General features: G+C 40.3%; 1 protein-coding gene across 2 annotated transcripts in view; it reads right to left on the reverse strand.

Annotated features, from left to right (window-relative positions):
- cemip (cell migration inducing hyaluronidase 1) overlaps window positions 1–26361 on the reverse strand; it is an 85656-nt gene that overhangs the window by 23446 nt on the left and 35849 nt on the right. For both annotated transcript variants that reach the window (XM_054618155.1, XM_054618148.1), the window contains exons 12-19: window positions 24780–24989; window positions 23781–23986; window positions 11246–11315; window positions 10653–10781; window positions 6937–7022; window positions 4816–4947; window positions 4469–4504; window positions 1166–1321 (exon numbers count right to left, since the gene is read on the reverse strand). In XM_054618155.1, coding sequence (XP_054474130.1) covers window positions 1166–1321; window positions 4469–4504; window positions 4816–4947; window positions 6937–7022; window positions 10653–10781; window positions 11246–11315; window positions 23781–23986; window positions 24780–24989 — 1025 coding nt within the window. The remainder of the gene's footprint in view (window positions 1–1165; window positions 1322–4468; window positions 4505–4815; window positions 4948–6936; window positions 7023–10652; window positions 10782–11245; window positions 11316–23780; window positions 23987–24779; window positions 24990–26361) is intronic.

A 26361-nucleotide genomic window follows, 5' to 3' on the forward strand; every position in this document is an offset into this window, starting at 1 on the left:
TGGCTGTCAAATGTTCTCACTTTGCTCCTTTATGAAGAGCAGCAGCTGTGGTCAATTTTTAACTTCACCAAGATACCAGTGCGCATATATATATATATATATATATATATATATATATATATATATATATATATATATATATATTGGTATCTTGGTGTAGTCAAATGCTGATAAAATACTGTGTTACTGTGTATTTGTCCTTTACCTTTAAATATATTTCTGTTTTAAGCCAAATAAGGGGCAGTTTAAACCTACAGTAGACAGCAAGATGACTTTTGTCCTACAAATCATGTGAGCGCGCCTCTGCCATGAACATTTGTTACCACTGTCAATATATATATATCTTGGTTTTGAGTCTTATTCCAGTTTTGGTCATATTTGGAATAAGATGTTTACAGTAAACCTGTAGGATTATTATTCAGTTCACTGTGTACATGATCTGTCATTATCTATAGAGCTTTTCCCCTATCTTTAACAAGAGCATGTTATTTCACACCAGATTTTGCAATGTTCTCACCCACAATGAGGCAGGGATCATTTCATTGGTCAACACTACACCTGGTTTTCTGTTGGTTGGGGAATTTTGACAGGTTTGTTGCACAAAAAAAATCCAAGAGCATATTAGAAATCTGAGAGTAGATGTTTCACAAGCAGCCTGAGGGTGAGGAGAAGAGCTGAAGCTGGAGGGCAGGTGTATTCAACACGTTGTACCACCAACAGATCAGACTTATCTATCACCCCGCTTCTAATGTTATCAGCCAATTGACTGGGCTCTACCAGTGGTTACAACTACAACCTATCTACTACTAGTTCTCAGTTTGGCCCATCACAAGCATTAGAATGGTAGTGGTAAGAACATGCTCATTAATATGGATGAGTTGTTTAGACACCATGGTATCCAGGTTTCTGTGGGACTATTTGTTAAAGGCATATCTAGGTTCCTATAAACCAGGACAAGGGCCAGGTCTCTGAAACCAGGATGTGATTTCTAAATGGGCAAACACAATACCAGGACCCTCACGATCCCGACCACAACCAGAATACTAATGTTCATGTGACATATTTAAATGCCTCTAAATCAATGGTTAAATGTAAACTTTTTGATGCTCAGACAGCAAGGTGGAACCTAAACAACAAGCTAAAATAGGCTGTAATGGTCACTTACATGCCTCGAGGCAGGGTTCTGCCAGTGAGGTCAGAACCCCCGGGGCCCCAGATCCTGTTATCAGGGAGGGGCATCCCACGATTGTCACTTTCACCCACAAACAGCGAGTTTTTCACCTGCTGACGAGAGCCGTCATCATCTGGAAAGGTCCCTCCACTGCACACAGACGGGGAGAGTAAGTGATTATTCTACACAGTAAAGACAACCTGTTTCTCTATTTTCACAGCAAGCGGAACAAAAAAGTTTCAGATAGAGAGGTAACGACATACTGATAACATAAAGCAGAGTGATGAGTTAACAGAGGCTGAGCTGCTAGCAAGCCAGAAAAGACATGATCATGATAGATATTAATCTAATGTCAGAGTTTATGGGGACCAAAAATACAGATTTACTGTATATAAGGAAGAAAAATTCCTCATTCCCACACCCCCTCAGTATAGGCAGGACTGGATCCATTCAGCAGCCAAACAGAGGAACATCTGCACTCTGTCAGTTTTATGGGCTGCCATAATTTGATCACAGGTATGAGGGGAATAAAACAATGGGGGTCGCTATTGATGGTTGTTGGCTATTTAAAAATGGTTTGTGCAGGACTTCTTGTGTCAAGCTAGTGATGGTTCTCTCTGACCAGTCAGTGGTCAGAGGTGTTTTAACTCCAGCGTCTAGTATCGGATTAGCTCACTTGGGACCTGGACTGACATGGTAGTACAAAAAGTACTGGGTACTATCCAAAACTTTTGCTAATAGAAAACCAAAAGAAGAGAAGTTCCAAGCTAGTCTAGTTGAGCCGTACCATATAGTGGAAATGAGGCTAACATAATCAGTCCGTGGATACACAACACAAAGCATCAATAACTGTTCAATTCATTTTGTCTAATTTGTGTGTGTGTGTGTGTGTGTGTGTGTGTGTGTGTGTGTGTGTGTGTGTGTGTGTGTGTGTGTGTGTGTGTGTGTGTGTGTGTGTGTGTGTGTGTGTGCGGTTAGCCTAGTTTTGTGTCCTTTTCTAACATCATGTTACAGGGAGCTGTAATGTTCATGGTAAAATAAAACACTATATGATGCAATGAATTACAAAAAGAACATTAAAACCATTTTCATTTCCTTAAGATGCTCCTTCTATGAGTGGGTAGGAGGTACTTTATAATCTATGAGCCCTTCTAACGCTTCGGTTAAACGGAAATGTCACAGACAGCTGGGGACACCAGGCACGCTATGGGGGTCACCCAGGTCCACCTCTGTCCACACAGAGCCTACATGTAACCCTATGATGAAGACATTTATGTCACATGGACCCTAGTGGACCTCTGTGAAAGTATAACTTTGGCTTAAACAGCATTTAAAAGGTAAGGTGTTTTTGGTAAACATCTATTAAGCCTAAGAAGGTTTGTAAGATGAATTTACAATCCTTTTAACATTACAGTATAATGACCTGAGGCTATAAGTCACAGAGAGAAGCTTACGCTGCAGTACATTGTAAAGAATTCTTATAGTAGGAGAAGAAAGTTCTACAGTATGATGTTTGTATTAAAAGTACCCTGATAATAAAATAAATACATTTTTGTGATAATCGAAAGTGAAAGAAGACTATAAATGATAAATCACACAGGGCATATTGTTCCAGTGGTATTTCTAAATTATTTCTAAATTCTAAGCAGTTAGTGATAAAGTCACTGAACTGAAAAATGAGAAAACTGAAAGCTGAAACCATTTTGAATAATGAAGGTACGATAATACAGCATTCTGCAGTGTTCTCTGGAATCCACAATGTGGGGCAGAACATAGAAATGTAGAGGAAGTCTGTCCACCATACAATTTCACTGCAGTTAGCTGAAGCTAAACTATTCAGCTCTCAGTTAGATAGCTTCAGCTAGAGGCCTTTTGTACATTAGATCCTTTGATATCTCCCTGTGTAGCAATGTTTATCTGTAACAAGTAAAAAACCAGCACCAGTGGTTTACCCGTCATGGCTCGTACTACTCAGCATGAGAAGACAGCCACATCATGTCTTCTGTGGCTGTGTGTAGAGTTCTAAAAATATGGGCCATACCAGGCTAGGGCGCTCTAAGGAGAGATGTATTCCAGTTGCATTATGGGATGTCTAGGATCCAGTGTTTTTGGAGCTTGACCAATAGACTAAAAGAGAAAATTTGTAGATTTTCAACCTTATCTCTAGCTATCCAAGTGAGGTTTACCGTGTGAGAAAGCTCAGTGTTCCAGTGATGTGACAAGGCAGGTATCTGGTATGAGGACGGCTTCAGAGTGCTACTCTCAGCTTTGGTAGCTGGGGGGGGGGGGGGGATGTTGCTCAAAATTTGCAAAATTTGAATCACAAAAATGAGGATTATTTATGTCTGATAGGGCTGTAATCTGCAGGAGGGTGGCCGCTAGAGGCTGCTGCTACAGTGCGGAGGATCTGGTTTGTGGGGACCCTCCAGAATCTGAGCTGCTGGAAGCAAACACAGACCAGACAAGTCTTTGCTCTAATTTGCGATGCCAAAAGAAATGGAATCATTCTGCATCCACATAAAGCGGTGAATTTCCCTTGAAAGGCAGTATATATCAGCCTATGCAGCATGACAACTCTGTTTTTTAAATCTGTGTCTGTTTTGTCTCTCTGATTTTCATGTAAGTGTTACACTAAATAACTGGAGAACCCTTTAAGCACCTGTGCGCATCATGCCTATCAGGTCTCTCTGTCTATGAACACCTTTGACCCCCAGAAGTTGTGACAGGTAAGGATCTAAATGTGCATTTACATTCAGGTGTTACGTTGTTTTTTTAAAGGTATTGAAAGACCTGCACAACATAGAAATGGTAAACTGTCATCCTTAAGTGTATCACAGTTAACATGTGTTAAGAAGCCCAGCTGACCTGACACGATGAAGGTATGTATTTGGCTATATGGCACATATCATCATTTTGCCAGAGCTCTGTTATCCTGGAACACACTGAGACACCAAGCCGCATTTTAAAATTCATACATGCTGCTTTCACCTGGACTAGGGCTTTAACGGAGAGAAAAAATGCGTTTACAAATTTACGCAGACCCGAAGGCATCCTGCTTTGTAGAGTCAGATGAAAACTTCTCACCAATTCCCACCTTTGTGACCATTGCACCCCTAAAAGACTTTCCACACTGCATCAAAGTGCTCCGTTTCCCAGTCCATCCCCAACAGACTCCTTATAAGGTGTTTTCCAATTACTCGTACAGACAGAGTGAGAGAGAGAGGATCATGCATCCACTGGTAAATACAAACAGAAGTCCATTATTTCTATGGATAGAAATATTAAGGGGGCTCTTACCTCGCCAAAGTGAGGCCAATACCATTATCAGCAAATCTAAGAAAGAGAGAATATTATCACTGTGAGGACAGCAACACACACACACACACACACACACACACACACACACACACACACACACACACACACACACACACACACACACACACACACACACACACACACACACACTCTCTGAAGGCGATGGTTATTATTAGATAAAAGATGAATTTCTCACTTTTATCTTTTTTTATTGAATGTGCACAATTATTTAATCAAAAGAAACTTCACAAACTTCACTCAGACAAACACACAATCACTAAACTAATTCATAACCATCACTATAGCAATGCAGTAGGCCTACTCACTGGCAGTCATCCAGCCAGACATCCCCTCCTCTCAGCCAGGCTCCGTGGTCCTGGTTCTTATAGGCCACAAAATGGTGGATTAGAGCAGGGACTCTGGGTTTGAAGGGATCAGCATCCTGGTGGGGGCCATACCTAAACAATTCAACCGACATACAGAGAAGAGATGACAGTGTTTACTTGTAATTTCATTGTATTTAGATGCATTGTACACCTCTGTATGTGCTGTACCTAATACTAATTAAAAAAACACTCTTGCTGTAATTCAGTTACTTTTTAATGCTATTTGTGGATTTAGAGAGAAGTCTACTGTCACTTAAAGTTCTATCCTTCAGATTTCAGTCCTGCTTGATCTGTTGACACCTGTTGGTTTTCTAATACACATCCTAGAAAACGGCAAATGTATCAACCACAACAAGAGTAACTGTATGTGTTTACAGAACCAGACAACGGGGCTGAGCGCGTTGTCAAACACAGCGACACTGAACATATGATCGCATGATGTTTTCTGCATTGTGTGACACTCATGCGCCAGCTATTCTTTTATTTCTGGTAATGATATGTTCCATAGTGTGTCCACACATCCTCCTTTAGACACGGCGTTTTATGCACTCATGCTTGGGAAAATGACTTGCCTAGTTGGACATTGTGCGATACATTCATATTTCTTATATAACTCTATTTTTTCAAAACAATTTTTCCATATAAAGTACTACAATTTGTATTTCTGAAATAAAATAAACCCATCTACTCTGTATAATGAGTATATGATTAAATCAAAATATAATACTCCAGTGAAGAAGAGTATGAATTGTGTTGCGTTAGAGCCCTGCCTCTCTTTGTATGTTGTTGTACTCTGGTTTGACTCCACATGGACTCGGTCGTGACTCCTTCTGCAGCTCCCCAGACTGAAGGCCTTTTCAGACTAAACCCGTAGATTTCATACAGAGTTGTTATACATTTAAAAAATAAATTCAACCACACTTTGTTTAAATCACATTGACACACTCACTCTGAAACTTTTGTCCGTCTATAAAGTTTTCAGAACAGATTATAATTTCTGTTTGACTCCTCAGGGCCACCGTACAGGCAAACGTCCAATCATCCAAAATTATATCTTCAATTCAATTGTATTTGTATAGCCCAATATCACGAACCACAAATTTATGGTTCTGATGAGACGGTCCAAGGACAGGGCTTTACAAATTGTAAAGCCCTGTCCTTGGACCGTCTCATCAGAAAAGTAAAGACTCCCTTTAATGGGAAACAAAAGGAGGAAACCTCAGGGAGAGCAACTGTCATTCCGTTTTTATCTCAAATTGAATAATAAAACACCTAAAACTCAGTGTGAAAGGTTTCTGTGCGTAACAATTTTAATCAGATAATGGATTATAAAAATATATGTACTTAGTGTGCAAAGGTCTTTAGACTTGAGTTGGACATTGTCTTATCACAGCCCTGGCATGAGTATGCAATTTGAATAGAGAGGCAGTTACAGAATGTAAATACACTGAATGTCTATTGAATGGCTACTGAAAAAAATCTGTCCTTGAATAGGATCATAAATGGGGTTTGATTTGATGGAAATCTTAGGGATTATATCTTTATTGATATGTGTTCATATTCTTTCAGCAGGACAGAATAACAGAGCAGCTTAGAGTTCTGCTGTTCATGTCCAGTCGAGATCACTTTCCATTACAAGTTGATTTTGACCTTTTTTCAGGTGAGGCAGTCTGAGAGAAAGTTTTCTGAGAAAAGCAACATTTCCTCCCTTTGAAGAGCGTCATTAAAGTGAAAAGGGACTGGTGAGCCGGGTGTGTTCACATTGAAATGATGAGGTCAGGATGACACATCGGTTCATCACACTGACCACATGGGACCAACTATAAAACTGACTGGGTTCTACTTTTGCACTTCCACTTGAGTCGATTTAAAAAAACTAATCATACTTGAACTGGATTTAAAGTGACACTCCCTGCTGTGATTCCTTATTATAATTCTATTATTTGTGTGCTACTAAACATCAAGCAACAGTAAACATGACCATTACAGACTGCAAATCCATCATGCTGAATTATACTGTGTGTGATGTGACATCAGGGTGTTTGATTGTTACACTCTGACCTGGCTCCAATCAGAGACAGGAAGGGTCTCTTGTCCTTGTCGTTTGCCTGGGTGGTCTTTACCCCATTATCAAGGATCATTCCAGCCTGGAACAGAAAGAAAAAAATGACATGGTCAAGCATATAAGACACCAAACAGAAATAATCAAGAATAAAGCTGACGTTAGAAATAAGTTTGACGTAAGTTGAACACTCAGAGGTTGATTTACCGATTATTACAATAAACAGAATCTCTTTATGACTGTGAAATGAAGGGAATATTAATTCAGCAAGCTTCCAAATCAAGTTGCACTCTAGTTATATGAATTTTAATTCACAACTGACCTTTTAGTTGAGCTGAAACAATTATCTGAGTGTTTTTTACCATCGTGAGAAGAACGCGTTGTTTGTTGTTTATCCAATAAATTAGATGCAGCAGCAGAAACTCACAAACATGTTCATTCATCAAGTATGTTTGCACTTATAATAAATTTGACTTGGTGATTGGTGCATAAGAATAAACAGTGCAATAGTAAAGTGACATAATTAAACTGAATTTGGTGAGCCACAATCTTTCTTGCCACCTCAGGGTCCAAACGAGTGATGGAGGGATGGCAGATTGCAGCCAATCACCTTCTAAGCAGAGCTGCGAAGGTGATTGGCAGCTTGCATAATACATCAGACAAACAAATTGCAGTAAACGTAAAAGTACTGTTCCGTTCTGATATTTGAACTGTGTGGGAGCTGGTGCTACATTAGCTCTTGCTTCTTTCTCCGACTATATCAGATTTCTGGGTGTTGCTCTTTCTTTGCTAATGGATCTAGGGAGGTTCACCTGAGATGATTTTGTCAAATGAATTTATCTATCTGCATCCTCAAATCATTTTGTCATGTAAACTTATATTATTTATTTTTTTATTTTGCTTGGGGCCTGTATAATTTTGCATGAGTTTTTTTTGCATCATCACATGGCACTTAATTAGCAAATAGCATATCATGTATGTAGTCATGAAATGCATACTTAAAACATTTTATTCAGTAGGTTTCTGGTTTTCAAACGAGCCAGCAGGAAACAATAAAAAGTTAGCAGGAGACTGAGTTGATATTTGTTAGCACGCTACAGCTACAGCTAATAAGATCGGCCAATAACAGTTGTCATTTTAGCCTGCCTTTGTCTACTTCTGTCTGAAAACAAGGACCAGTTGTTAACAAATGGAAATTTTTTGTTAAAAGTAACCAAAAATTTCCATAAAAAAATGATCAGTAAGTAAATTATTTAATAACTCCTTTCACGTCCAGCAGAAACACAGCCGTAGCATTTTACCGGGATCCTTTGCCACATTTAATTCAAGTCCAATATTTAGTCTCCTTCTAGCTGTGGGTTGGTGTCAACCAACTTCTGAGAAAAAAGATCTTGCTTTAATGCTGCTAAATCTGTGACTTGCTGCACTAAAATAATGAATTAAAATAAAGAGTGAAATGGTACCAAAGGCTGAAAGAACTGCAGTTAGATATGATTGGGCTTTTCAATATATCGTTACAGGTGTTAGAAATAGTTCTTAACCCTTTTTCGAGACATATTTGGCCTGTGTTTATGCATATGGCATGAGTTTTGGCTACAGTGTGAGTTTAGTTTAATAGTCCATAATCCATTTCCTTCTGCTTGTCTGTGGCCGGGTTGCCGGGGCAGCAGGCTTGAGAGGCTGTTCCAGATGTCCCTCTCCCCAGAAACGCTTTCCATCTCCTGGCGAACACCGAGACGTATAATAATAGTATAGAAAGTAGTGTACAGAAAATATTCCTATACAAAAACAGTGGCATTTTGTAAACCAGCTGGCATTTGAAGGGTTTAAATGTGAATATTAAAATGAATATCTGGTAGTAGTGATAAGGATTGATGTCAGTTAATAAATTAAACTTAAAGTGGAAAATAATATGAATGTATTCTATTGTATATTATAGCAGTTTTAGGAAGGGGACGTTTTCGTCCACAAAGATTAAAAGAGTTTTTGACACTGCACAAAAAGCAAAACATGTTGTAGCTAATTAACGACCTTTTCCCGGACCGTCTCAAATCTCACTCAGTGGAGCTTTCCCATAATCATGCTAGAAACATTCAATGCAACTTCCATCAAAGTAGGCTACAAAGCTAACAAACACACCATCCCTAGTTGTTTCAGAGCTCTTAAAGCTTCATAACTGTAACTTAAATAATAAAAAAAAACACAAAAAGAACAACAACTAAAGAATTCCAAAGAGTACAAATGATAAAAACCATCCTCAGCCAGTTTGCTGCTTCAAAACAAAGACAAGCACTGTGTTGCTGCTTTGAACGCCCAACCTGCAGCACTGACACAACCTCTTCTCTCACAAACATCCTGAGGAGGCAGCCTGACATGAGTTATGCTCCCATTAAGGTGATCCAAATTAAAAGGGAAGGAGAGTGTGATATGGTAGGGAAAAGAACTCATTGTTGGGCACAGAGGGAGGAGGGTTATAACAGTATCACTTCCTCTCCAACAGCGCCTAATAAATCTCTCTCTGCTAGGCTGAGCTTGATGCCACAGGCGCCTCCAAACACTGCCCTGTCCTCTCCGTCCCATCCCTCTTGTTTGGCTCACTTTCTTCTGGTTCTGTGTTCTGTCTTCAGTTTTGTTATTGTTACTATTCCCCTATTTTGCTAGCGACACAGTATTATAATCTTCTCTCCCCTTAGCTCTTAGTGATGTTGTATTTTTTTATATTCAAATTAATGCTGATAAAATACAGATTTCTCGAAAACAAAAAGTGGAAGTAGTGAGTTCTAAATGTATTGATGTGTTGCACTGGCTGTTGGTTTTCAGTAACACCTTGAAAAAGAGAAACCCATTAATTAACATTTTAGGTCACTGTGCTATACAGACTTCTTGTTATGGAAACCCATAAAAAAAAGTAACTGAGATCACTATAGGAACCCTCACAGAATTATTGTTGTTCTTAAGGCCGTCACACACGGCCTTATGCATGACGCATAAACAAGTCTTATTCTTGAGCTACTACACTTTTTTTTTTTTTATTATCCCAAAGTTAGTTTTGGGGTATGATGTGGTGCAGCCCTGAGCAGTGTGCTGAAAGAGTAGGTCCAGCTTTTGATGTCTTGTAAATATTGTAAATAACTTTTCATGAAGTATGCATATCATTTTTTGTTAAGCACAATAAATAGTCCACAAATGGAGATCATCTTAGATTGCCATGCTTTACAAAACCTGGATCCTGTTTTCAGTTTTTGTGTCGAGGTCACTTTTTGGAAATTGGTCCGGTATTGAAGGAGAAAGCTGAACACGGCAGCAGCTTACCGGCTGTTATCGCTCATGTTTTTTAATAAAAGTACAACACGATGGAATGGACCCTACAGAGAGATACTTTTTTTTTTCGTTTTCTTTACTTTTCACTTGCAGACAAAATAAATTTAGACTATTAATGAGGTAAACATATATAAACGAGGTAAATCTAAAAGACACCCACAATATGATGCATACATATAGTGTCCTAAACTTTTAACAACCAACCTGCTGATGTTGATGGTATTTTAAAGTGTTTTTGATATTTATGCTTCTGCTGAGCAAGCTTCACAATTTAGTGTTTGTCATTTGTAATTGTAGTGTGAACATTTTATATTGGCACATCTGGCTTGCACTAAAAGTACAGGCGAGTCCTAGACCCTTTCCTCCCCTGGCCCCAGTCCATCCTCAGACTCACCCTGTAGTTGGAATGGGCTCTGTTGTTGGTGAATTGGCCCATAGGTGTGTGTTCCGTGTGTCCGGGGGAGTACAGCCCCTCTGAGGGCCCGGTGGGCACGTGGTGGAAGATGAACCAGAAACCTGTTTCCTGAGGGATCACACACAAACACACAAAAAGAGGCTGTCAACACCTAAGTTTTTTAATTCCCATGAATGTAGAACAATAAAGCACCCGTGCAAATGTGTCGTTTCATGTAGAGATATTTTTAATCAAGCTCGCACAGACTCCCACTCCCACTAGAGCCTCGGCTTTGCCACTCTGCATGTCAGCCTGCCTGTTTTTGTTTTGTTCTTCACACGTATGCAAATGAGATAAGTAATTACATTGGCAGGGATGAATGAGACTCCACTACGCCCGACGTATCCTTGTAAAATCCCAGAAGTACGATCATAATTGGCACTCTATCATAGTGAAAGTGCGGCAGTGCCTGTGTCTGTTGTCTGCTTGATTCTGAAGTTAATAGGAGTACACAGCCATTAATCTGACCTGGCACTGCCGTAATGAGACAGACCTCCACCTGGAGAGAGATGGGGGGGGGTGCGGGAACTCACCTCTGAGCCTGCAGCAGCACAGTTGATGAGGTTGTTATTGGGGTTGGCGATCCAGAAAGTGGAAGTGGCACTATAGAGGAAAAAAAGGAAAGGAAAAAGAAAAAAGAATTTGGTTATTGGATTTCACCCAAATAACCTGAAGCAGTTAAACCAGGTAATTAAAGAAACTATGAACACTGCCTCTGAACACAATACCAGAAATTAAGAGAGAAAAAATATTTTTTTCTGGCTTTTGTACTGAAAACAGTGCTGTTGGTAAACAAATGGACTACGTCTCATGTAAAAGCATTCGGGGAATATCTTCTCTTGATATCAAATCTTTTCATGTCTTTGTTTTTTCTATAACTGGTACCTAGGTTCTCTTAATTTTAAATGTTCACAAGTTCAGTCCTCAGTTCATGTCCTTTTTGTTTGTGAATTTGAAAACCTAGCCTTTATTGAACAACTTTTTTTTTGAGCTTGTGATTGGTCAAGATATAGTCAAAAGGTCATACATGATTTATCAATTTAAGAAGCTTTTGAGTGTCCATGCCCATGAATAACAGTGGTCATCTGATAACACACCGTACAAAGATCTGTTACAGAAATATTGACAAAAGTTAAAAAATGTGTGCATTTGACTGATGACATCCCAGAAACATGACAACATGGTCGTGTCCATGGCAATAGGTAACACCACAGCTCTGTCATTTCTCTACATTCAACTATCCATCAGAATCATTTTAGAAGCTGAGTGTCTTTAAGCAGTCTGCTGTTCAGCAAGCACATATTAGGTTTTTGTTTTGTGCTTCAACTGCTTTGGTTCCAGTTCAGCATAGAACATTATTTAATCAATTTGTTTTAATTTGTATTTCTCATATTTCTTGTGATCCATCAGCATATTGAAAACACATTTGCAGCTCATTTATGATTGATATGATAACAGAAGCTTTGTGGCCGAACTTTTTAATGACTGTACTACATTACTATCTTTACTTGAAATACAAAACTTTGTTTCTACTGTATCAATAGGGTCATGTTTATTAAAGCTAAGGGAGGAAGTTCATTTTGGTACTATGTCTAGAACTAGTACAGGTTACTGTACGATGGATGATGTTTAGGAATGACTAGTACCAGTACAGGTTACTTTATGAAGGATGATGTTTGTAATAAATGACTCGTACTAGCACAGGTTACTGTATGAAGGACAATGTTAAATGAATGACTAGTAATAGTACAGGTCACTGTGTAAAGAACAATGTTTGAATGAATGACGAGTATGGACAAAGAAATCCTTATATTTATTTTGATACAATAAATAACATTGTTTCACCACCACTCTCTTCTTCTGTTTTTATATACAGTAGATGAATATAAGGTGTTCCTTACCTTCTCTAGCCCATCTCCTTCAGCCTATAAGACTTCATGAATTTAATTTGGTAAATGAAGCCATCGTCTTGTCCTCGGGATGTTTTACCATCCAGTCTATTTCTGAGAGTTCTGCCAATTATTGACCCTGCTGTATCAGCTATTGTTAATCCCTCATTCTCTACAGTTATTGTCCCTTCCTATTTTAAGCATGCCACTATCCAGCCTATACTAAAGAAAAGTAACTTAGATCCTGCTTTGCCCATGAATTATAGGCCTATATCAAATCTGCCTTCTCTATCGAAAATCTTATAGAAGGCTGTGGCCACCCAACTTACTGCTGCATTGGAGAGGCACAATATGTATGACAAGTTTCAGTCAGGGTTTTGGAAACAGCACTGCACTGAAACCGCTCTATTGCGGGTTTCTAATCATATCCAAGTGTCTTCTGATGCAGGTGATTGCTCTGTTTTAGTACTTATCAAGCTCAGTTCTGCATTCAACACTGTAGACCATAACATCCTGATTAAGAGGCGACTTGATTGGATAGGTATACCTGGCATAGCGTTGGACTGGTTTTCATCGTGCCTCACTGACAGAACCTTTACCGTCTCTGCTGGGGACTTAGTGTCTGATACCTATCAATTGTCTTTTGGTGTCCCACAGGGCTCGGTTTTAGGGCCTCTGGTATTTTCTTTACATTTTTTACCCTTTGGACAGATTATAAACATTTTAAATGTTGCATATCATTAATATGCAGATGATATCCAACGCTGTCTTTCCTTCAAACCTATTGAAGCTTTCAGTTTATTTAGGCTACTAGACTGTCTTAATCCTATTAGGGACCGGATGGCAGACGATTTCTTTACAACTCAATACTGATAAGACTGAGGTTTTAGTTGTTGCACCAGAAAACTCACATCACCCCCATACTCAGATCTCTTTCCTGGCTCCCTGTAGCGTATAGGATCCACTTTAAAATTCTTATTCTCAGCTACAGAGCACTACACAGTCAGGCCCCTGTGTATGTGGCTAAACTACTTCACCCCTATCCACCAGCTTGTGCTCTCAAGTCAATTATGTTAAATTTATGTCTGTCCCACGCACTCGCTTCGAGACCTGTGGTGACAGAGCTTTTGAGGCAATAGCACCAAAGTTATGGAATGCTCTGCCTGAACTCCTACGGTTGCTTAGTCCGTAAATTCTTTTAATAATCAGCTTACAACATTCCTGTTTAGACAGGCATTTTGGTAAGCTCTATGCACCAGGTCTGCACTCTATGTATTTATTGACTGTCTATTGTGCCTTTTCAATACGTGCAAAAGTGTTGGGGTAAAGTATGTATGAAAAGTGTTTACTCTGTTCTAAAGTTGCCTACCTAGAGCAAATGCTATTCCCTTCTCCCGGCTTGCTTCTGAATTTTGTGGCAAAAGTGTAATAGATATCAAATGTTCAAATTCACCATATGTTTTTAATATCTTTTGATCTAGTGGACATTTAGAAATGATGTGGGTGCTAGAAGATATGTCAAGAAGGGACCTACATATGCTGGAATGCATCCTCTGGGGTCTGTGGAAGATGTTTTGCTCTCGAGTCAAGGGTTGGAGAGAAAGAGGCAGACAGGTACAACAAAAGCAAAGCGCTATAGAGAACAAAGAGGTGGTCTTAAATCTTTGCAATTCTCAAATGTCCAATTTAGTAGCTTACGTACTAAGACAGAAATGTGCCCAGTGGCAGTTTGTTTTGTATAAAGTGTAACTAAAAAAGACCTGATGCCGTGTTGTTGTGACGCATGTTGAAATAGTCTGGAAAGTGTTTTCTGCTGCTGAACTTGGAATATTGTGTAAATTTAAAAATGTCAGAGCAACTTTATTATCATATCAGCACAGAAAGGTGGCAAACTCTCTTCTACATCCCTCATCTTGACCTAACTGTTAACCTCTCTCCGCAATCATGCAGCCTTAATAAGGCTATACGCGCCTCTTCCCATTGCACCCTCCAGCAGCTCTCTTTGGATGAGGAAGAAATTAGCTCTGGTGTAATCAAGGTCTCAGCCAGCCCTAATCAAGGTTTAGTTCCCCTAAGGCTCTCTGATGTGTTTTCTGTCAGAGAGGATGAGAGGGAGGAACGTCCATCACAGAAAAAGAGGAGACAGAAGAAACAATGTCTCTTTTAGAGGATTTTTTTCTAGGAGGAGACTCTTTTTGGGGAGGTTTATAGCTTGACAGTGATGATGTACAAATGACTGCTGCTTTAGAAAAGCCTGTTGTCAGACTGTTGGTCTGACGGAAACAGAGAAATTAAACTTCCAGACCGTGGTCAGGAAGTACTGGGGGACTTTGTTTTGATGCTCTCCTCAGGACTAATCCCTTTCACTTTACCCAGCAGTTGGGAAGAAAGACACAGGGACTTAACCTGGGTCTTGAGGAGCTGCAGTGTTCATTCAGAGAAAATCTGAAACCTAGACTAGTATACTCTAGACTGCCTACCAACCCACAAACTAAGAAATAAGACATCCTAGTCAGTTTCTTGGGCTGTCTAGATAAGAAAACATGTGATCAACAAGCCAATCAGATCTGGCTCCACTTCCTATGTCCCATGCAGGCTCATTAGACTATACCGCCCACCGCATGAGAACTACTGGCTGATCCAACACTAATACTACCATTGTATACCAGAAAAAGATTTAGGATTTCTCAATACGTAGTTTGTCAAAGGCAGTTTTTTCTCACAAGCCAATCAGAGCAGACTGGGCTTTTCGGGAGGTTTCTCAAAGAGACAAGCACTAATTCAGAACCTTTCAGACAGAAGAAGAATACAGGTATGTTCAGACAGACAGTATGAGGAAAATAATGTGTTTTTTGAACAATAAAGTATGTTAAATGTTACCCCATATACTATCATCAACCTGAAAATGAGCATGGTATGTCCCCTTTAAAGGAGCAATGCTACTCGAATATGCATCAAACTACAGTGGGGCAAAAAAGTATTTAGTCAGCCACCAATTGTGCAAGTTCTCCCACTTAAAAAGATGAGAGAGGCCTGTAATTTTCATCATAGGTATACCTAAACTATGAGAGACAAAATGAGAAAAAAAATTCCTGAAAATCACATTGTCTGATTTTTAAAGAATATATTTGCAAATTATGGTGGAAAATAAGTATTTGGTCAATAACAAAAGTTCATCTCAATACTTTGTTATATACCCTTTGTTGGCAATGACAGAGGTCAAACGTTTTCTGTAAGTCTTCACAAGCTCTTCACACACTGTTGCTGGTATTTTGGCCCATTCCTCCATGCAGATCTCCTCTAGAGCAGTGATGTTTTGGGGCTGTCGCTGGGCAACACGGACTTTCAACTACAACAGATTTTCTATGGGGTTGAGATCTGGAGACTGGCTAGGCCACTCCAGGACCTTGAAATGCTTCTTACGAAGCCACTCCTTCGTTGCCCGGGCGGTGTGTTTGGGATCATTGTCATGCTGAAAGACCCAGTCACGTTTAATCTTCAATGCCCTTGCTGATGGAAGGAGGTTTTCACTCAAAATCTCACGATACATGGCCCCATTCATTCTTTCCTTTACACGGATCAGTCGTCCTGGTCCCCTTGCAGAAAAACAGCCCCAAAGCATGATGTTTCCACCCCCATGCTTCACAGTAGGTATGGTGTTCTTTGGATGCAACTCGGCATTCTTTCTCCTCCAAACACGACGAGTTGAGTTTTTACCAAAAAGTTCTATTTTGGTTTCATCTGACCATATGACATTCTCCCAATCCTCTTCTGGATCATCCAAATGCTCTCTAGCAAACTTCAGACGGGCCTGGACATGTACTGGCTTAAGCAGGGGGACACATCTGGCACTGCAGGATTTGAGTCCCTGGCGGCGTAGTGTGTTACTGATGGTAGCCTTTGTTACTTTGGTCCCAGCTCTCTGCAGGTCATTCACTAGGTCCCCCGTGTGGTTCTGGGATTTTTGTTCACCGTTCTTGTGATCATTTTGGCCCCACGGGGTGAGATCTTGCGTGGAGCCCCAGATCGAGGGAGATTATCAGTGGTCTTGTATGTCTTCCATTTTCTAATAATTGCTCCCACAGTTGATTTCTTCACACCAAGCTGCTTACCTATTGCAGATTCAGTCTTCCCAGCCTGGTGCAGGTCTACAATTTTGTTTCTGGTGTCCTTTGACAGCTCTTTGGTCTTGGCCATAGTGGAGTTTGGAGTGTGACTGTTTGAGGTTGTGGACAGGTGTCTTTTATACTGATAACAAGTTCAAACAGGTGCCATTAATACAGGTAACGAGTGGAGGACAGAGGAGCCTCTTAAAGAAGAAGTTACAGGTCTGTGAGAGCCAGAAATCTTGCTTGTTTGTAGGTGACCAAATACTTATTTTACCGAGGAATTTACCAATTAATTCATTAAAAATCCTACAATGTGATTTCCTGGATTCTTTCCCCCCATTCTGTCTCTCATAGTTGAAGTGTACCTATGATGAAAATTACAGGCGTCTCTCATCTTTTTAAGTGGGAGAACTTGCACAATTGGTGGCTGACTAAATACTTTTTTGCCCCACTGTATGTCAACATCCTCCAAATGTAGGATTGAAACACCACGTTTGAAACACATATACGGAGACATATAAATGAATTCAGAACAAAACAGTAGCACCAGATGTGATATTTTAGAGATCCCCTTCAATGTCACAAATGAAACTTTCTGTGTGAGTAGAGGACATCTCAAAGAAATCCAAAACCTAAATCACCAGAGGGAAAATCTGTTTTGTGTGACTTCGGTGTCCCTTTGAGAATAGTGCAAAATACAGTAGACACCAAATCAGTTTAGTCCGCCCGTGAAGCTGTCAGTATTTTTTATTTACCCCCATACCTGCATGCTTCATCCTTACACATTCCTTACACAGGCATTTCCAGACAAAAGCTGCAGGCTCAAATGACACGGTATTTTGACTGGGGGCGCTCAGAGAGGATCCAGGCCTGGATGCTTGCATGCAGCTGCTCAGTCTATAGCGGTTTGTGTAGCCTCTTCAGTATAGTGGTGCCCTGTAAGCCACATACTTGGTGTTCACAGGTGAAACGTGTTAGCCATCTTTCAAATGCTTCCAGTGTGTACACAGTAAGTTTGTGTCTCTATGTTCATGTAGATAGAGCAGAAAACAGGCCTTTCCCATTACTTGTATTTATCATCAGTTCTCTCTCTCTCGGTTAGATGCTTTGTTCATTTCTGCATCTCTGTCTCGGGTTCTTAGACTTTAAAGTAAGTGTGTCAGTTACTGTTGGTTTCTTTTTGACTTTCTTTGTATATGACCTTTTGATAAAGCACAGTCATCTCTCTTGAATGCCTTTTTTCATAAATGTGCAAATTCCGAGTTCCTCAGAAAACACCTTTCACACATGCACCAGTCATAATGAGAAAGTTATTGTAGTTCCATTTTCAGGTATGTGAGAAAAAAGCAGCTTAGGGTAATGAATATGAATAGAAATGGCAGATATGCAGTTTAGCTCCGCAGCAGATTAGCACATGGCAGCACGACACCTTAAACCTCTCCTTTCTCCACTTCCCCCCCTCTAGGTCTCCGTTTCCCTCCGCCTCCATCCTCAACCCTCCCAGACTCCTCGGCTGTTGTTGAAGGTTTATCCCTTTACTGAAGCCTGGAAGTACATTTATTTTTCAAACTAACTGCTTGAATTTGACTGAATATCAAATGAAATTAAAATGGTATGCAATGGCAAAGACATGAGCTTGTTTAACTGATATACAGTGGAGCGATAGGACACTGACCACACTGAGGAGCAGCACAGGATAGAGGTAGAGAGGTGTGCAGGTCAGGATGGTGGATGCATTTCTGATTTGATTTTGAACAGTTGATCTGTGACGCTGTGCTGGAGTTGAATGCTAACATCAGCAGTCTAACATGCTCACAATAGCTCCTCTTGGACCCAGGAACTAGGAAGCTTTTGAGGAACTCATTGCATTTGGGCCGCAGAAACCAGGGTCTCAATTAAGTTCCAGGGAAATCTGAACCCCAGAAAGGCCCTGGTCTGGGGGTAGTGCTATCTGAAAGCACAGGAACCTTTCGGGTGGGGTTTGCAGGGATGATGATGATGATTTGTCAAACACACACAGGGCCACTGCTTCAACTTGTGTACTGCTGCTTTCATAAAACAAGGAAGTACTCTATTATCGGCATAGCACCGTTTAAGGATGAGGGGAGAGCATATCTCTTTGTTTGACATTAGAAGTAAAGTTAGGCTTTAACACATGTTAACAAGACAGAGAGAAAAAGACAGAAAGATCACCTGAGTGAGCTGAGACAGTGGACAGTAGAAGAGAGAGAAAGAGCAGTGGTGCTGCAAAAGAGAGAAAGAAGTTACGTCCTAAAGCATAAATAAATACCAGCACACACTCAACAGATGATTTACTGTAGAGACACACGCTCTTAGTTTCATTTTCCTCCTCTGCATTTCATTCATCACATCCAATTCAAGATATATAAAAAAAATAATGCTAGAGAAAAAGTCAGGGCATCACCAAAGTCATTATGACACATGATCTGGGAACCATCAGTGTAGTGGACATCGAGATGTGTCACCTAATGACCTGCTGGTGGCGCTAAAGAAAAAGTCAGAGAGTCACCAAGGTCTGTAGAGTTTCCCCTTGAATATCTTCAGCCAATACTGGTTCAGACATTTCAATCTGAACCTTAAATGTCAAGTTCATTGCAACGCTAGAGGAAGAGTCAGTAGGATTCATTCTCTGAGGACCAATCACAGTTATCTTTCTGTCTGAACAAAAGTGGTGGACTGTTCTAACAGCCACGCTGCTAGCATGTTTAAAAATGTTTCCGTCAAACATTGGCTGGGTTTTGCAGAAAAGTCCAGTCCCATGTTCTTTCTGTTATCAGGGTTGGTTTGCTCAGAATGTCCTCTCCTCTAACATTTAGAAATCTTCTGTATATCCTCAAATTTAAGGGTGGAAGCTGATCCATGATGGATATTACCATAATGCAAATAGCTGCCTATTGTTCTGCAAATGTTCATTTCAGGGCTCATTTAGTTTGCCCAATATATGCCAGGCCACCAGACACATACGAGACAACAACATGAGTACAACTGCAATTGATGAGAGACTTGATTTGGTCGGTCTTCATCTCGCATGGGAGCATTCATTACTTTGCCTCAGTGGAAGCAGGGCAGTGTGCACGGTGACCAAACCGATACAAACAGCAGGGGATGGTCAATTTACCATCAAAGTTCATGATTGCTTGAATGAAATTCAAATATTGCTCTGTCATTTCCTGGATCAAAGCCAAACTAGTTTCAATAATCTAACCATTCCAACACAAATAGACATGTGCACAAGCACACACACCATTGACTCTTGCATTTAGCTACAACCTTAGGTTGACCTACCATTAGGTACCTCATGCTAGAACACACACCGCTTTTTGGTGAAAGAGCGTTAAAGTTTATGGCCACTCATTTTGGTGTGAGTTACAAACACATTTTAAAATAGATTATTTCATAAACATGCATTTTAAAAACAGGATTATGGATCATTAGATTTCTAAACGTACTTGTTCTGACACTGAATTAATTTTTATTTTTATTTTGATTGACGCAGTTTTCGGGTTTGTTTTAAGTGTGTCGTCTCTTTTTTCAAATTTGTTTAAGTATTAAAGATGTTTTTAACTTTTTGCTGATTTGATTCTCAAGTCAGTCATCTTGGACAAGAACAATTTATAAAAGAGTTTAAAAGAGAAATTAAATAAAGGTTCAATAAATAATAATAATAATCAATCCTTTATTAGTCCCACAATGGGGAAATTACAATTCTCTGCATTTAACCCATCCCGGAGGAGCAGTGGGCTGCTAAGAAGCGCCCGGGGAGCAATTTGGGGTTAGGAGTCTTGCTCAAGGACACCTCGGCATGTTGACTGGAGAGGGGTTCGAACCACCAACCTTGTGGTTACGGGACGAGCGCTCCACCTCGTGTGCCACAGCCGCCCCAATCAAAATATAATAAATACAATTTAGCTATATTTTAAATCAGATTTTCAGACAGCCATACCTTTAGTGATCAAGCAAGTAGCTTTTGGAATGTGCTGGAGCAGGTTTACTGTGCCTTTAAAATAACAACACAGTGTGTGTGTGTGTGTGTGTGTGTGTGTGTGTGTGTGTGTGTGTGTGTGTGTGTGTCAAAAGAAACATCTCCACTGAAGGAGTTGATGCTAAAAAAACACAATTGCCTTGCCATTGCCTGTCTTGTTGTTTCCTCTAAAGAAGACAGCTTGGATGGATAACATGTTATGCACACACACACACACACACACACACACACACACACACACACACACACACACACACACACACACACACACACACACACACACACACACACACACACACACACACACACACACACACACACACACACACACACACACACATTAATTAAGCGAAGCTTTTAGGCCCAGGCCCATGCTGGGATGCTCAGCACATTTACCTGGTTCAGATTAAATGACAGTTTCATTCTCCTCATGCAGCCCACATGTCTCTGGTTCCTGGCAGATGTATTGTTGTTTTAATTTAACACACACGCAACAATGCTGGGAGAAGAGACAGAAGGAGCCACCAGGGAGTGTGAGAGCGAAGTGGAAATTAATCATCATAAATTGTACAGTGGGGAACATTGTTAGTGCAATCATGTTTGATTAAACTGGTTTTACACCCCAGTTATAAATACACTAGGAATCATTACCGAATACAAATATCCAGACAAACTGGACAAAAAGCCTCATTAGAGCACGGTACATTGTGCTTTACCAGGCTGTTATAATTGGATACATTAGGAGAGGACAGAGGAAAGGAGCAAAGAAAGACATGAAAGGAAAACAGAGGTTAATGTTAGGAACAGCAAATCCCTGCAGTCCCCTCATGCTGGAGAGCAGGTGGATGACTCTAGATCAGTGAAAGCCTGAGCCATTATGCATCCCTAACCTTGGCTGTTATGCTCGGCAGCTGAAGGCAGTGTGGTGAGATAAAAAGTCATGTGACCTGGATTAAACTGCTTAATATTCCGAGCTGCATCTTTATGCTTTTTGAATACAATGCCTCTCTAACAAACTGGGGCTGCAGGGTGTGTGTCTGCGGGCTTGTATTGCTATTTTTGTGAGCACCAATTTCAGTTTTAAACCATCGTAGTGAGGATTCTGCCTTTGGCCGGAAGGACTGTTTGAAGGAATAGCTTAAGAGGTGGGTTGGGTTTAGGCTAATGTGTAACTTTCTGTCGCTCAAGGGGTCAATCATAACAAACAAATAACAGTTTGGTGACGTGGCGAAACGGCATAGGATCATGGGAGTTGAAAATAAAACTGATTGATTGACAGTTTCTGGCAGACATATGCCATGTGGCCATGTGGAGGATATGATGCCGTTGACAGACGACCAAATGAACACACCCTTACCTTGATTAAAATGACAGATTTCTTGGTTTGAAAATACCTCAGCATCATGTATAATGTAGGTTGTTTTGAGACATTTTGATGTGGAAATGTTAAAAATGATACCTTTAAGAGAATACAGGTTTCGGTTAAAGGCCAATGAATGCATTATGTCAATCAGGGTCCTCTCAAGTACAGAAAGTGTATGTGCATACCCTGCATACAAATGTTTTACACACAAAGCCGTGATTTTATCAATATTTTGGTACCTGAATTTTATTATATTTATTATTTAAGTATAAAGCCTCAGTCCGGACAATGTGTTCGCAGTTCTACTTTTGGAAGGGCCATGAAGGAAAAGCTATGCTTAAAACAGCGTCAGCAGTAGAAATAAGAGAACTACAGAAGCCTAAAGAGGAGTAAATAACGTGTGCTATCAACGACGTGTCACCTGAGGATCCTTCTGTCACACAAAGAAGACATGGTTCCATATGAAAATGGCCTAAAGAAAGTACCCCAGGACAGCAACTTACATAAACTTGCATGAGCAAGGAGCCATCCATCTTTCTCTGCCAATATCAGGACGCTGTCTAAAGACACGCCCACTTCCACAGGCCTGACTCGTACGGCGACCAAAAGAAGTTAGTCAGACATGAGGTGTCTGGTTATACTTGTCACTGACCTATTATAGTCAGAAGCAAATAATCCTTCAATTATATATCAATTATTATAGTGTTATAAAATGGCATCAATAGCCAATTTAACAATTTGCTTCACAAAACACAAATTGCTTCAAAGTAATGAAATATATATATTGTTTTAAGTGTGTCGTCACTTTTTTCAAATTTGTTTAAGTATTAAAGATGTTTTTTACTTTTTGCTGATTTGATTCTCAAGTCTGTCATCTTGGACAAGAACAATTTATAAAAGAGTTTAAAAGAGAAATTCTCAATGGGATTACCCTGGCTAAATAAAGGTTCAATAAATCAAATATAATAAATACAATTTACAAACTCATTTTGGATAACAGCAGACTAAAGTCACATGACTCCTACGATAAATTGTGTTTGATCCTAACATAAAATTCAAAACCTGAGAAAATTTGTGAATGCAGTAAGTTCTGCTAAATTACTCGTACAAGCCCTTTAAGAAGCAATCTGTTAGCCAAAAACTACTTTTCTGTGATAATGCTAGCTTGAGATTAATGTTTGTTCTTTGTTGTGTGTTGGTAGGACAACACTAAAATCTGCAACACTCCAAAATGAAACTTTAACTTTGATCCAGAGGTTGTGATTGCTTAATTGTCTTTGTTAGGTACGAGGGAAAATATTAAATAAAAAAAGATTGCTACATTGTCATTAACAATAGTGTCACATGTAAGATTAAACTTCCCCTCTCTGCAAACCTGACACTGATTCTTCATTTCACAATTGATCAGAGTTTTAGTGAAATCATATTATTGGCATTTTGGTACTTATTTGGTTCGTAATACATAACATATAACCGTAACGTTCCCAAAAAAGGGAGAATAAAAGCAATACTGAAATGTAACTAATTCATTTTACCCAAGTAGAAATTTGAGGTACAGCAGTTCAGTACTTTACTTCAGTCTTTTCTTTTCATGCAACTTTCTTCTTTTACACACTACATTTATCTGATGAACAGATCTCATGGGAGATCCTCCATGGGACTGAAGAGCTTGAAGGGCGCATGTGGTTTCTGCATGTGTCTTACCTGCAGTCCTGCCGTGGGTTGGCCACATATCCTGGGAAGGCTCCTTCAGTGATGTCACGGCACATTTTGCCATCTCTGTCTGAAGGCAGCAGAGTCCCGGCTCGCACCATCAGACCCAAACAGTGGTCAAACGTGTTCCTCTCTTCTGGACCATCCTCCGTGAAGAAACAGTGGCCTAGTGTTTCATAGCCAACCACGTCCTTCACCTAGAAGGAAGTAGACATGTTACTGATCACGGCTGACAGCATGTCACAATACAGCAAAGCTTCCCTCCCAAATCTAAAACAAATCTAACTGGAGGAATAATTGCCTCCAAAGTCTAAAGCCTCATCTTTGCACAACTTTCTGTTCAATGCACTATTATTTCATTTTGGTTGGGCGCTCCCTTTTTAGCTCCTCTATCCATGTTTGATTGTTAAGTCTTGCCAGGTGACTGAGCACGGTGAGGAGGAAGGCTGATGGTCAAACAGTACTTCAGAGTAGCCATCCTTTTTGGAGTCTCTGGACACGGAGTCTCATGGATTCAGAGGCTGGATACTGTTTTCTAAGATAGACCCAAACATCCAGATGATTGAGAGCATTTGATGACGTTTCCACATTTTCGGGTCCAGAGGATGAGAATGAGTCTTTCCTGGGAAGAGCCGGTTTACTTCCTGCTGGCTCCCCACACACATGAACGTCATGATGCAGTTCTTTGTGACATCATTTATTCATTGGTCCTAATAGATGAATCTGGGATAATATAAAGTTCTGAGATTTTATTCGAAAAATGTATTCATTTCTTTCTTTCTTTTGTAATAGTTATGTATGGAAAGAAGTATGCTAAGCTAAGTGGCTGCAGGCAGTAGCTTTATATTAATTGTGCAGACTTGAGAGTGGTTTCGATCTTCCCATCAACCTCCCAGCAAGAAAGCAAATGAGTGTACTTACATAAAAGTTGAAAGTTTTTTGAATTATGTCTCTTAAAAATGGTTGAATGAATAAACATTCTTAACTGACCAGCAGTCCGCTTGAGCTGTGGATGGTAAGGCAGCGGGAGAAGGAGTGGTGGATGGAGAGGTCACTGACAGAAGTCGGGGGGTCATAACCTCCCTTCTCGTCCACGTCTCCGTTCATATGGAAATGGACCGGGTAGTGTCCCATTGTCTGCTGGCCCATGTGCTCCAGCTCCAGCCCGGATATATGAACTGCCCTGAATCCCCGCTCCACCTGATAATTACAAAACATACATTTCAGTGAACACACCATCAGGTGTTGGATCAGTCAATTAATAGCCGTTATTGTAATCTTACATATTTAAAAAATAAAAATAAGAAAAGATGGGGGCAACGAAAGGAGGGATGACGTTGGGGAAGGGGATGGAAGAAAAGGAGAGCGGGAGAGATGGATGGAGGGAGGAAAAGGCTTACAGGAGAGGACTACAAAATAGGATGGAGGGAGGTTAGAGTCCACAAGTGGAGTAAAGAGGGCATGGATAGAAGAAAAAAGAGATATGGGGGAGATAAGGAGAGGAGGGGCGGTAGGAAGAACGAAAGGAGAGGGGCACAGGGAAGAGGGAAGAGACATCAGTAGTAGAGGAAGGGATGGAAAGATAGAATAGAGGGAAACAGGACAAATAAGAGAAAGCAAGGATGCATTGGAGGATCACACTGTTGGTGATTTTCATTGTAACTTCAGTTGAAAGATTACAGCGTTTACTGCTCATGAAACAAAATAAAAAAATGCAAGCAGAAACCAAGGCTGCTCCTCTCAGCTTGCGACCAGCTGATATTAGTGGAGATACGAGGTTTTAACACAACTGTGATGGCATAACTGTCAAAGGGGTTTATGCTCTGAGGCATTCATTTTAAAGGGCTTCACTGAGGCTTTCCTTTCTGTGTGTGTGTGTGTGTGTGTGTGTGTGTGTGTGTGTGTGTGTGTGTGTGTGTGTGTGTGTGTGTGTGTGTGTGTGTGTGTGTGTGTGTGTAGGTGTGTGATTTGATCACGTGCTTACACACAACCATGCATGAGAAATATTTGACATGAGCCTGTGATGGAAATTTATAATAGGATACGAAAGCTTGCCCCGGGGAGAGAGAGGCATGAAGGCAGCAGGGATACAATCACTGCCTCTCTCCTGTTCTTCTGTCTTTCCTGTCTCTCTCCTCTGTCTTTTTTCCTCCTGTTGACAAGGCCTCAGATATACAGTGGGTACGGAAAGTATTCAGACCCCTTTAAATTTTTCACTCTTTGTTTCATTGCAGCCATTTGCTAAAATCGAAAAAGTTCATTTTTTTCGCATTAATGTACACTCAGCAACCCATCTTGACAGAAAAAAGCAGAAATGTAGAACTTTTTGCAAATTTATTAAAGAAAAACTGAAATATCACATGGTCATAAGTATTCAGACCCTTTGCTCAGTATTGAGTAGAAGCACCCTTTTGAGCTAGTACAGCCATGAGTCTTCTTGGGAATGATGCAACACGTTTCTCACACCTGGATTTGGGGATCCTCTGCCATTCTTCCTTGCAGATCCTCTCCAGTTCTGTCAGGTTGGATGGTGAACGTTGGTGGACAGCCATTTTCAGGTCTCTCCAGAGAT

Source organism: Anoplopoma fimbria, chromosome 2 (genome assembly GCF_027596085.1).
Source record: "Anoplopoma fimbria isolate UVic2021 breed Golden Eagle Sablefish chromosome 2, Afim_UVic_2022, whole genome shotgun sequence".
NCBI classification, from domain to species: domain Eukaryota; kingdom Metazoa; phylum Chordata; class Actinopteri; order Perciformes; family Anoplopomatidae; genus Anoplopoma; species Anoplopoma fimbria.